Genomic DNA, 14294 nt, shown 5'->3' on the forward strand with positions numbered 1-14294 from the left:
TAATTAAGATCCTGACTTCATCCTAACTTCATCTTCCGGCTCTTTGGCAATTAACATTGGTTGAACTTAGGTATTTGACTAAATCAGTCTAAAGTGTTCAAGGTCTATATAAAATGCTGCAGTAACCTGTGAAATTGCAAGAGCGAGCAAGGAAGACTGCAGAGCTTTAGGGCCAGGTTCTTCCCCCACGGTACTAATCAATCACTTCACATGGCAGAGAGGGATCAGTGGATCACTGTATGGGTGATGTGAAGGGTGCGGAAACCTGGGATCTGTCCCCACCCTTTAACACACATGTGATTTGGGTGATCCCTGTTTTGTACACATGAGCAGAGAAGACCTGAGCAATGTCTGTTCCCTACATTCATTGATTTGCACAGATTCTGGGTTACATGGGAATCAGAATGAGCATGCCTCATTGTATGGTGAAAGGCCCCACAATATTGGTGGTGGCAGTTTATGTATGCTATAAAACATTCTTAAATAATCTAGGCAGAACTCTGTTGGGTTCAAGTTTCTTTTTCTGTTTAAAGAGTACAGAGGCCTTATTGAGGCAATACATTAAAGAACAATACAACTTGTTTCTCTTTAAAACCAGAATAGCAGGCACATTATTTATGTCTTAAAGGCAACGTTTTGGAAACATTCAACATGCTAATCTAAATTTACTGTATTCCCGTAAATGACCATTTTCATCACACAATTCTGTATGTAGCATTTATCACAGTACCATATAGCTTTTATAGCAGTACCAAATAAATGTTATTCAACGCATTAATAGCTTTAATCAATTTGATATTCTTCCAAAATAGATTTCTGTTGGTCACACCAGTGTCTTTTTCGGAAGTCAAACATCTTACGATTAGTACAAACATTACTCAAATATTAAGATCAGTTGAGTTTACATATTGATTCAGAAGTGTTGCAGTAAACAACTATAATGTTTCATCAAAACTGAAAGGTAGTCGGCTCTGTCTGTGCTAGCTTAACTAATCTTTTGTTATATATAAATATCTATCCCCTCCAGCTCTTCGTCAATATTAATACTCTGCCTAGCAAACAATCTTTGTTGATTGGGTCCAAAGGCACTCCTAGAATTTTGTCAGGTCCAGACATAATTCACTGATTATTATTTCTTCTTATAAAGGTCTTCTATCAGTGACGGAATACAAGTCAATGTCACATGTGATTGTAATATTGTGATCGACGAGTCCGGATTTGTACAATTGGATTTGTAAACTATAAATCATTGCTTAATGCAAAGTTCTCAACTTTCTATTCTCAAGCCAGAGGGGGTGAACCTGCAGAAAGTTTAAGGCCATTCAGTTGCAGGGTGCTACGTAGAAAAGCAGATGAGCTATCACCATCTGCGTTGGAAGTGGCTTATCCAAAACAGCTTTGCGTAGACAGAATCATCAAACCTAAAGTCCCTTGTATAATCCTCTGATTTTTCAAATGTTTGCAGTCAGCAGCTAGTGTGGGTTGTTCCCATAAGACATGGAAGCTTCAACTTTCCTTCACAAAACAGACATGTCCGTTCAGCCCACCAAGCCAAGTCTTGTTATCTTAGCAGAGAGGAAGGAATGGATAATGAACACAATCGGCTTCGGGCAAGAGTGAAGGTCCAGTTGCTGAAAAGACAAGAGACAAGTTTAAGGTCTGAACATTCTTATATTTACTATCAGTGTTTCAGATTATTTTAAATAAAGCAATGTTTTAGTAATCATCGTGTAAAATGTAGAAAATCTCTATCAGTTTCATGCAATGATTTTTAAGAACCAGGATCCATTTTGATGGTGTCCATAAACTTACAAAAAGCTGATACATGCTGAATTAAGGGTCTATTTATTAAACCTTTCAAGGGATGCAAACATACTCTAGACAACGTGCCTGCCTGTACCTGGATAAGATAACATGTATGTGCCCCACTCTTTACGAAACCACTGCATGCAATTTTTAGCATCATTGCAACACATTTCCTGCACATCACCAGCTGAAATCACACCCAGCTGCAGTCCTACATTGATCTATTCCTTTCAGGATTGAGGCCAACTCAGCTGGAGGAGTTTTCTCATTCCTGCTTCTTAGCTGAAACAGACAACCACCTAAGAGGGACAAAGAAAGAGAGAACGACGCGGAGTAAAAGGGTGAAGGACAAGGGAAAGATTGTGGCTAGAACAAGTCAGAGACAAAGTGGCACATATAGACAAACAGAGAGGGGGAGAGAGAGAAATATGCAGAAAGAGGGGGTTGGAGAAGGAAGGAAGGAAACATTTGTAAGGCACACATACTATGGAGCAAACCACTGATTGCCACTACGCAAACCAACTCAAGCTCCAGATAAAAACAGCAAAGACTGTGAGGAAAGAGAAAGCGATAGACAGAGAGTGAATGTGAGAGAAATGAAGCGAGAGAGATGGAGAAGTAGAAAAGAAAGTCAAAATGTGTGTGAGACAATTGAGACATATCAAAAGGTTTTAAGCCGGGGATCCCTTCAGACAGAGTGACCCTCTATTTCTGTGTGCCTGCGAAAGATGCTTTCTAAGAAAATGTGTCAAATACATAGATTATTTTCAGAAAATGCAATAGAAGATGCCCTAGGACCCCTCAGATGTTCAGTATGCCAGGGATATGAGGGTGAAGGATTGCATGGATCGCACGTGAATCAGTAGGGGCCATTTGTATTTTGTATTTAAGTGGAATTTATATGGCACTTTTGCCAAAGTGGCAAAAACAGTTTACAATAAGAGGTACAGAATACAGAATAAGGACTGATGAAATACAATGCAATGAGCACCCTGTAATTTAGCGAAAGGAGATGGAGGAAAGAAAGTGTACTTTTAAGTGAGAACATAAAGCATGGAGAGAAAGGAACAAATATCGAGGGGACGAGGGGAAGAGAGTTCCAAAGTTTGGGGGCAAGAAGGGAATCAATACCAGAAACGAGAATGAGCACAGGGAGGTTTAGGGGAAGATAAAAGAGGATGATATTGTGAGAGAAGAGAATGAGTAGAGGAGTGTGGCGAGTATGTCAATGCAAAGGAATGGAGGGACCCGTATATGATAGCATTTAAGGACAATACACAGCAAGTGGAATAAGAGATGAAATCATATGGGAGAATGGAAAGAAGAGAAGTGGAAATAGCGGAATGAAAACAGAAGATGAATAGCAGAGTTCAAGACTGAGTAAAGCAGAGTAAGGTAAGACCAGGGCAAGCCAATGAGGAGGGCAGAGCAATTGCCAAGCTTGGAGAAGATTGATGAGATGATGAGAGGTTAGGTGGCATTAAATGATAGGAAGGGTCGAATGTGCCTAATATTGAAAAGAGAAAAGGTGGTAGCTACAGATACAAGGCGTTAATTGTCAATTTCCGTGAGGACATAAATGTGTTATAACCAGTCAGAAGGGCCTGTACAGCGGCTGGGGTGCGGCCTATCAATACAGCATGTCTGCATAGGAGAGATGTGTGATGTATCTGCCGGCTGCACAAGGTGCATCTAAGGTACACCTAAGTAAGCCATCTTCTAGACCATTTAAGTAGAGGTTAAATGATAGCAAAGGAAGGATGCATTCTTGTTTGACACCTTGATTAATTAGAAACGTTTTGGTTTTAGTGCCATCTTTACCAAAGGTGCATACAAAGAGTTGGGGAAGGTCTTATTAAACAGGGTGGAGTAGGACAATAATCAAAGCACAAACACCGTGTTGGAAAAAAGAGTTCAATAAATCATACACTTAAATATTGTGTGTATCCATTGTGATATCACAATAATTCTGATAATGGCCAACTTAGATTCTGGAAGCCATCAAAAGATTGTGTCAAAAACTGTGTACATTTATTCAGTTTCCGAGAGAAAATGTTAATAAACTTTGTAACAACAAAAGATGGTTTGGTATAAAGAAACACATGTTTGAATACATTAAAATGTACACAAAAAATTATAATATATGTACAAAAAGGAAAAGAGTTATTAAAACAATCAAAGTTACACAAACCTGTACGCAAGAGGTTCTGAAAATTGAATAAGAAAATGTGTGAAACAAGAAAAAAATGAGGAATATTTAAATTTCAAATGTCTTGGTTGAATTTATCAAAACTCATAGTAGGTCTGCCTACGTGCCGGTGTCCAAAAGGGACATCCAGAACACGTTTTGGCAATAGTGCCAACTGCCGGGCAGTGAATTCAAAGGATGCCTTCCTCAGGGCGAAGAAAAAACAACTTGTTGGCCCTTAACAGAATTATTGTGATATCACAATGGATACACACAGTATTTAAGTGTATGATTTATTGAACTCTTTTTTCCAACATGGTGGAGCCTTTTTTATTATCTTTACCAAAGGTGACAAACAATTTATTGTCACTATGAAATTGAACCGAAAGACTAAGAAGTTCCTTATCGATACCTAATTTAAGAAGTACATCCCATAAAATTGACCTATCTATACTATCAAACACTGTGTACAAGTCCATTAAAGCTAAGAAAACATGTTCTTGATTTACAATCTGGTACAATTAATGGCAAGTTACGACATTATTAACTGGTGCCTAGCTAACTGGCAGATAGGAAATTAAGTTGTTATAATCAGCCCATGTTGAATGATTTTCAAAGATGAACTTACCCAACAATTTCTGTGAAATATCTATAAGCAATATTGGTCTACAACATTTGGCTAGTTCCCGATTCCCCCTTTTTAAAAATAGGGATTATGGTCGAGAGAAGCCAAGATGGGGCTAGCTTTCTTGAGACAAGTATGGCACGAAAGAAGAATATATAATAGGGTTGACTAACTAAAAACCTTTGATTTATAAAGATCAGCTGGGACTCCGTCCATACCTAGTGCTTTCACAGATGCAAGTTCAATGATGTAAGTCTATATTTTGTCAATAGATAATTCTTGGACAAGCACATTTATTGGCAATGATAAAGCAATGTTTGGACTAATTATCGGGGTATGATGACCCGGGAGGATAGCTCAGCGGCAACATGCTCGTCTTGGAAACAAGACGACACGAAGCAACAAAGGTTCGAATCCCAGGTCCGCGCTTAGAAACCTCTGGGTATTAAGCGCGTTATAAATACTTAACTAAGAGAAACATGTTCCTGTAACAGCGCCTCAATGCCTGTGGGCTGTGTGAGTGCTTTAAAAATGCAAATAAATAATTAAATAAACCTCAACAAAGTAGTTAAACCAAGTGTCACTAGGCATGTTGTCCTGTTAGACATCAAAAATGCTATTTGTCTGAGAGCCGGTAGCAACCATTTACCAGAAAGGTCTAACGTCTTTCGGATTGGATGCCAGAAAAAGCTGATCCCATAACCGCTTTTGTGCCTCAGACCAGTCTGATTGAAAAGAACATTATCCTGCAAGATCTGAGTGTGTCACACTGATAATTACATCCAGTGTATGGCCTTTATCGAGCGTAGGGCTGATGACCTATTGAGAACAATTTTGATTTTCCATCCCCGCATGTGGTGCATCTTGACGGATGATACTCTGCCCAAACCTTAAAGTCACCTACAATTATTAGGGATGGTTTTATTGGAAGCAACATAAAGGAAATTATTAATCACTACTTTGGCAACACTTGGAGGTGTATATAGCAATAGAAAGCATTTTGATGTATGAGTACAATTAATTAACATGGTCTATAGACCAGTGAAGTGTAGGAGCAGTCACACTGAAGAATATTACTTCTTGTTTAAAATCCATGCATTTTCTCACCTCGTTTTTCGCCCAAACTGTGTTTAGTGACCTTATTCATTTTTTTAGGCACAGGAGCTGCGATGAGGGGGCTGAAGTCTACCTCTAACCCAGATTCAATTATGAACAGGATGTCCAGATTGACAGATTCAACTTAATCATGTAAATTGAATCTGTTATTAACAGTTGACCTTGCAATAAATAGAGTGTAGTTACACTGTTATAGTTCAGGTAGGATCCCTGACAATGACGTGTTTCTAGCACAGAATGTAGCTTTGGCGTATGGTGTTACCAAATTGAGTGAACAGGGAAAGGCAGACTGCGTGGGGCAAAAAAATCTAATGAAGCCCGTTGGATTTTACTTTCGAGGATTCTCTTACTGATCACATCATTGATAGAGAGGGTTGGAGGCCACATGTTGAGTAAACCTTCAGTGGAGTAATTTAGGAGACGCCTTCTAGATGACTGGTGTTGTCTGCCATGGACAGGCACAGAGAAACTTGTCTTTAGCATGCCGTTGGTGTATAATTGGCCGGGTTGATTCATGTTGTGTTTAAGTACATGCCCCCAATCAATTTAGTAGAAATAGAAAAAGGACTACACTTCACATTAAACTACGAAGAAAGTTTCAATGAAGTGCAATTCAGTGTGAATATGAAAGAAAACATTCTCCCTTGCTCCATAAATCGGGAGCACTGCCAGCATAAGTTCAGTTAAAACATATAAAAAGGAAGCTAATGCCACTCACTAGTGGCAGGTAAAGGGGTGGATGATTCTGACCAATTAAACGATAGCCTGCAGCGTGGAACTCTGCTTCTTGATTATTTAATCACTCATAAGTAAACATTGAATTTACAATAACCTCTCAAGCATCATTACAACATTAGTGACAATAGAACGTATACACTGTGACAGAAAAGAACCCCAACCAACCACGAGGCACATATTTCTTCTGATCTCTAGTGGGGGCGATTGACCATCAGTGGATGTGATGGGAGAGACAATTTGGACATACCAAAGAGACAGCCTAGATGATAACCAACTTGGTAAAAAGAATATAGGGAAATCAAAGCCAGCAGTTGGAGAGAAGGCAACACATGTGAGCATATTGCATGGCAGTGTATACATTGCTTTCTGGAGTACATGGCTATTTGTGCTGCACAAAGATGTATTAGACACAAGCAAAGGATAATACTGTTTCAAGAGGAGAGATCCCTGATAGGAGAATTGCTGATTGGAAGGTATGTAAGATTGTATTCCCCAGACAAAGACCTACTTGCCAATGTGAGGTGAACAGGTCAGTGTGGAACTATGATGTTAATAATTGGCCAAAACACACAGGTGTCTAGGTTTCATGTACAAATATAAATGTAAACAATCATCTATGACAATGCTAAAACTGTTAGACATGTAGAAATTATTTATGAAAAAGTAGAGGAAGAACTAAAAAATACGAAAGAAGAAATTGCCAAAATAGACAAACCTGAAACTATCAAGAAAAAAAGATAATACATTAGAAGAAATACTTAAGAATTTTCAAGATGAAATTAAATTGAAAAAAACTAAAAAAATGTTTAGAGATGAAAGAACTTATAGACCTAATCGAGTTTATACCTTTCAAACTAAATATAACACAAATATTCTTACAATTGACTCTAAGGATAGTAGTGGACAGACAACACCTCGAGTTTAGATATAGAAAGTGAGAAGAGGAGGCAAAGACTAATGCAAAAGAAATGTCACGACCCTCAGCACTGATCCCCACTGGTAAGCCCATTGGCCAGTTGGAATCAGGGCTCGGATCACTAATAAGGCCTGGCATCCACTTCTCAGGCCCTCTTGGGGCCGGTCCTGGCGCCTTTGGCACCAGGCTCATCAGTAAAGAAAGACATCTGCTTGAGGAACTACTTTATTTAGGCTTTCAGCCAACATGGAGGCATCCACATAGCTTGGTTCCTAGAACCAAGCTAAGCGGTCTAGTGTTTTGGGTGTGGTGGCCTAGGGACTACTTTACCTGGACTACTTTACAGTGGCTATTTAAACCACACCCGAACAAAACAACACGCTTTGCGTTACTTTGCTTCTAGCAACGTGACGCTCACCGTGTCCAGCTTTCTCACGAGCCTGGTGAATTCTGGACCTGCAGAAAAACCAAGAACATCGTTAGCAGCAGAATCATACCTGCATTCATCATCCTTCACTGCTCGCAGCTCCTGGGCAGCTCTGTTGGTGGAGTTCACCGCCCGGATCGAAGGACCTGAGAAAAGGAGAAAGACATCATTTAAGGAGGTAGTGGAGACATTACAACCATAAAGCGCTTAAAGACTTACCTGGTTGGTTGCTTTTCGGCCGGCATAGCTCCGGAACTCCATCTGCGCTGGGAACTCACCGCAACCTACGAAAAGAGAAAAGCTCAGGTCAGTGAGGACAAGACATTGCTGCGCTACACAAAGCACCTTCTTACTGCATCATAGCGCTATTACGCGCCATCATCTCCCAGTGAGAACCAGCATATCCAGTTCTCCAAGCGGACACGCCGCGCTCCTAGGGAGATAAAAAAGAGACATTTAGAACAGAGAAAAGGCATGCAAGAATTACGACGCCATCATTCGCAATAAGACCTAACTGAAAGACACTACAAGGGCAGCAGCCAGTGAAATAACTGGACCGCCCGCGCCCACAAAAGACAACGCACTCCTGCCCAGAGAGCAGGACGGAGAGCCCACCGATTCTGACAACCAGATGAGAAGAGAAACTGGAGGGGCTGGAAATGCAAGGGAGGTGGGGGAAAACTTACCTTGGTCGCCCAGTCCTAATATAGTTTTCATTTCCAGGCGGAATCCCATCGACACCGAGACCACACCAGGGAATCATTGGGAAGGGCACCAACCACCAACTGGCTGGGTGGCGTCCCTGTTGATACCAGGTGAGCGTAAGAGAACGTGAAGCCTCACATAATGAATCCACCTGGGCACCATGGAAACAGCAGAAATCGACCAATTGGCCCAATTGTTGGGGGACCTTGGTGCTGAGGTTCATTCAGCCCGACAAGAGACTAATTCACTCCGGAGAGACCTAATAGTGACCAAGGAGCTCACAACGAAATCAGCAGACAATTCTTGCAATCGCAGACAGGGCAGACTCCTCTGCCTGGAGGAAATCCACCGATGCAAAATCCTATCTCACCATCTTATACCCCCACACCAGTACAGATCACGCTGCCTGGAACAGTTCCCCTGGCACCACCAGAAAGGTTTTCGGGTGACCCACGGAAGTATGCAGCATTCATAATTCAGTGTCGCCTTCACTTCCTTTGTCGCCCTGGGGCATTTCCAAATGACCAAGCTCGGGTAGCTTTCATCCTATCATACTTGAGTGGAAGTGCAGCGGATTGGTCGGTGCTGTTGGTGACCCATAATGATCCGTTGTTACAGGACTATGCGGGGTTCCAGAGAGAAATGGAAAAACTGTTTGCTGCCATACCCAAGAACAAGCAGTGGATAACGAACCAAGACTTATTAACATACATTGCGACTTTCAGTAGACTGGTTGCTGAAGCCAGGTGGCCAGAAAACAAAAGAACCACGTTATTCCATCGAGGCTTATGAGGCGAATTAAAGGACGTCTTGGCCCAGGTAGTTGATCCCCCCAGGGACTGTACCGAATTCATAAATCTAGTCGTGCAGCTAGACCATCGGTTGCAGCACCGAAAAGCAGACCGGTCCAAAGTAGACTCTCGTGTAGTTTATGTTCGGCCTAAAGACAATGCCCCACGGGGCCAGACAACGCCATAGAACCTATGCAGATCGGAGGGATACGACCTCCATTAACAAAACAAGAGCGGGATAAAAGAAGACAACAGCAACTTTGTTTGTATTGTGGAAAACCAGGACATTTTATGAAAGACTGCCCAATAAAACCCCCCAGGAGGACAGTCGGGGTGACAGAAAAGGATGAAGTTAAGGAATCGGAAAACTACCAAGCTCGCCAACCGTAGAGGTCAGTTTGTCGAGTGATGAGAAAGAGCCACTGACCTCACACTTTGCGATACCCGTGATCTTAATAAATCACCAACAATCGTCAAAGATGCATGCCGTAGAAGCGTACATCGACAGCGGAGCAGTTGCGAACTATATAGATCAAGTTTGGCAGCAGAGATGGGGCTCCCTTTGTGTTCTAAGTCTACCAGGGAAAAGGTGACTACCGTGGATGGGACAGAAATCGCCTCCGGACCAGTAACCCAGTGCACAGCAGTAGTAACCTTGCTGTGCCAGGATGGACATTGGGAGTGTATTTCGTTCGATCTTATAAAGGCACCTCAGTTCCGGTTGATACTAGGGATGCCATGGTTGGTTGCTCACAAGCCGAATTACGAAACAAAATTTTGACAGTCAATGAACCCGGATGCTTTCCTCGCATGGCAAACTCAAGGAGAACAATATTGCATCAAGGATCAGTTACCTTATTTTAGGGACCGGCTATATGTACCCGTGAAGGAGTTACAACAGCATATCATTTCAGGTTATCATGACTCTCTGATCGAAGGACACCCTGGAATCGCTAAAACTTTAGCCAAGGTAAAAAATAACTTTTGGTGGCCTACCTGGCGTAAGGACATTGTCCAGTATGTTCAGTCCTGCGGCGTCTGTGCACAAAATAAATCACAGAAACAGAAACCATCGGGTCTCCTACAACCACTGGACATCCCTCCCGCTCCATGGCACACTCTTTCCCTCGACTTTATCACTGATCTGCCACCGAGTCAAGGCTTTAACACCATTCTTGTAATCATGGATTTGTTCTCAAAGATGGCACATTTTATTCCTCTCAAGGGCCTCCCGGACGCATCCACCCTAGCAGAAGTATTTCTGGAAAACATTGTCAAGCTGCATGGCTTTCCATCAGTTCTGGTCTCCGATCGAGGCAGCCAATTTGTATACAATTTTTGGAGAAAATGTTGCGCAATGGCACAGATTGACGTCCGGCTATCCACCAGTCACTACCCCCAGACAGACGGCCAAACCGAGAGGACCAACCAGACCCTCGAGCAGTATTTACGGTGCATGCTGCACCATGAATTAAGAGATTGGAACGACCTACTGTGGATAGCCGAGTACGCATATAACAACTCTGTACATTCTAGCACGGGCCAAACATCTTTTTACACCTTGTATGGCATACATCGACGTACATCAGACCTTAACCTTCCTGCCAACTTGGAAATGCCTGCAGTAAAGACTCTTCATACAACCATCACTCAGGTGTTCAGAAAGGCAAAGGAACATCTTATTCATGCTAAAGAAAAACAAGAGCACTTCGCCGACCAGCATCGGAAAAAGGGCCCAGACCATCAAGTAGGAGACCAGGTTTGGTTAGTCGCCAAATACGTACCCATCAAAGGGACCCGTACCTTCCATCCTCGATATTTGGGACCCTATAACATCAAGTCAATTATCAACCCAGCAGCCGTCAAATTGGACTTACCACCTAATCTACAAATCCATCCGGTATTCCATGTGTCCCTCTTAAAACCAATGCAACCCGGTACACGAATCAAGACACCACCTCAACCTATACTAATAGATGGAGAACCAGAATTCGAAGTCAAGGGCATCCTGGATTCTAAGTACTCTAGAGCCAAGTTGTACTCGTCAACTGGAAGGGGTTTGGGCCTCAAGATAGATCCTGGGAACCCAGTGAGAACATCCATTCACCACGTCTGATCAAGAAGTTTCATCAGAATTTAACAACTAAACCTGGACCAGGCAGGAGACACACCTTGGGAGGGGCCTTGGGGGGAGTGCTGTCACGACCCTCAGCCCTGATCCCCACTGGCAAGCCCATTGGCCAGGTGGAATCAGGGCTCGGATCACTAATAAGGCCTGGCATCCACTTCTCGGGCCCTCTTGGGGCCAGTCCTGGCACCTTTGGCGCCAGGCTCATCAGTAAAGAAAGACATCTGCTTGAGGAACTACTTTATTTAGGCTTTCAGCCAACATGGAGGCATCCACATAGCTTGGTTCCTAGAACCAAGCTATGCGGTCTAGTGTTTTGGGTGTGGTGGCCTAGGGACTACTTTACCTGGATTACTTTACAGTGGCTGTTTAAACCACACCCAAACAAGACAACACGCTTTGCGTTACTTTGCTTCTAGCAACGTGACGCTCACCGTGTCCAGCTTTCTCACGAGCCTGGTGAATTCCGGACCTGCAGAAAAACCAAGAACATCGTTAGCAGCAGAATCTTACCTACAATCATCATCCTTCACTGCTCGCAGCTCCTGGGCAGCTCTGTTGGTGGAGTTCACCGCCCGGATCGAAGGACCTGAGAAAAGGAGAAAGACATCATTAAAGGAGGTAGTGGAAACATTACAACCACAAAGCGCTTAAAGACTTACCTGGTTGGTTGCTTTCCGGCCGGCATAGCTCCGGAACGCCATCTGCGCTGGGAACTCACTGCGACCTATGAAAAGAGAAAAGCTCAGGTCAGTGAGGACAAGACATTGCTGCGCTACGCAAAGCTCCTCCTTACCGCATCATAGCGCTAAAGCGCGCCATCATTTCCCGGTGAGAACCAGCATATCCAGTTCTCCAAGCGGACACTCCGCGCTCCTATGGAGATAAAAAAGAGACATTTAGAACAGAGAAAAGGCATGCAAGAATTACGACGCCATCAATCGCAATAAAACCTACCTGAAAGACACTACAAGGGCAGCAGTCAGTGAAGTAACTGGACCGCCCGCTCCCACAAAAGACAACGCACCCCTGCCCAGAGAGCAGGACGGAGAGCCCACCAATTCCGACAACCAGGTGAGAAGAGAACCTGGAGGCGCTGGAAAGACAAGGGAGGTGGGGGAAAACTTACCTTGGTCGCCCAGTCCTAATATAGTCTTCATTTCCAGGCGGAATCCCATCGACACCAAGACCACACCAGGGAATCATTGGGAAAGGGACCAACGACCAGCTGGCTGGGTGGCGTCCCCGTGGATACCAGGTGAGTGTAACAAGAAACAGAAAAAAAACTAAATATTTAGCTGTGCTTAAAAGATATAGAGGAGGAAAGAGATACCAGATATTTTCTAAAAAGTTAGCTTTTTGGAAACAGGTAACTCAACAGAACAATCAAAATTCAGAAAGAGAAGCAGTAGAGGAAAGGGATATTGCAAGAGAAATTGAAGATAAAAGAACTATAGAATCAGGGGTAAGATCTTGAGCACAATTGAAAGTAGGAAGGCAACAAAGATTGATGATAAAATAATCATGAATCATTCCTCCAAAGACATTTTTAAACATCAGAAAAATCATTTGCCAATGGTATGTCGTTTGCCCCAAGTACAAGATGTATCCTTGCAGATTTTTCTATAGGAGTATAGACATTCTGTAGAAAAACTAAAAATCAAAAAATGTGTTAAAGATAACCTACAGATATCTTCAGGATCTACGGTATGTCCAGAGATTTCAACACAAACATTACAAGATCATAGTAAATTATTGCTCTCCTTAGAAGTAGGACAAGAAGTTGAAACAGATGTTTTCCTAGAAGTCTTACTATATTACAATTGACTTCTCTACAACCTATTTTGAGACATACATCCAAATGTACTCCTTTAGTATCAGAAGATAATGCCCTCAGTTTTCTTTTTAAAATATGTTTCAAAGTAAATCTTCAAATTGAGTGATTAATGGGACAAACATAGTCCCCACATTAAAGACAATCTTATTAAACTAGAAAAAGAAGTGCCAAAGAGCTTGATGTAAGATAATGAGTTAATTATCAAACAATCAGATAAGGGAGGCAATATTCTTCTTATTAATGGACAGGACTACATTAAGATAGGTGAACAACATCTTATGACACCTCAGAACTATACACATATAGACCATCAAAACAATAACGCAGCAAACTTTAGAATGAATCAAAAAAGTTGAATACTGATACTTGGATATTTTGATTATGAAAAAGTTAAAATTACAGTTGGTAAATAAATATACAAAAAGTCCAGCAATGTATTTTCTTTCAAAAGTACATAAAGATGGTGTAGATTTACCAACAGTAAGGCCCACTACAAGTGACATAAACTAAAGTACAGAACAAATCACAGAATGTATAGATGGATTTCTTAAAGGGATAGTTCAGAAACTCCCCTTGTACACTAGGGACAGCATGCATATTATTCATATACTTAAAGAATTGAAAGTGGAAAATAATGACATTTCTGTAACAGCGTTAGAACATGCACTGCCATTGATAGCAATTATCTATTACACAAAAAATCAGATATCTTTTTTAAAGAATCACAAATGATGAAAGAGTTATTGGAATCTACTATGAGAAATAATATTTTCGTGGTTAATGAACATTTGTACCAACAAGAACTAGGAGTGGCTATGGGGGTCAAATGTTCACCTGCAGTTACAAAATTATTTATGGGTTAGGTTGAAGAGAAATGTATTAGACCCACATCTACACAAAAGAAAATACTTTATAGATGATCAAAAGATTCAAACAAGGATTTATTGCGAAGCAAAATGTACATTATTAGCTACTAGCTGCTATAAAAAGAGTGTTACACAGAATGTACGATTAGGA

The 14294-nt window shown here is 41.8% G+C and overlaps 1 protein-coding gene across 1 annotated transcript in view; it reads right to left on the reverse strand.

Annotated features, from left to right (window-relative positions):
* Positions 1–503: 503 nt before the first annotated feature.
* SNTB1 (syntrophin beta 1) overlaps positions 504–14294 on the reverse strand; it is a 714658-nt gene continuing 700867 nt past the window's right edge. Inside the window, exon 7 of the mRNA XM_069621565.1 lies at positions 504–1631. Coding sequence (XP_069477666.1) covers positions 1539–1631 — 93 coding nt within the window. The 3' untranslated portion in view covers positions 504–1538. The remainder of the gene's footprint in view (positions 1632–14294) is intronic.

This window comes from Ambystoma mexicanum, chromosome 5q (assembly GCF_040938575.1).
Source record: "Ambystoma mexicanum isolate Mex_15411 chromosome 5q, UKY_AmexF1_1, whole genome shotgun sequence".
NCBI lineage: Eukaryota > Metazoa > Chordata > Amphibia > Caudata > Ambystomatidae > Ambystoma > Ambystoma mexicanum.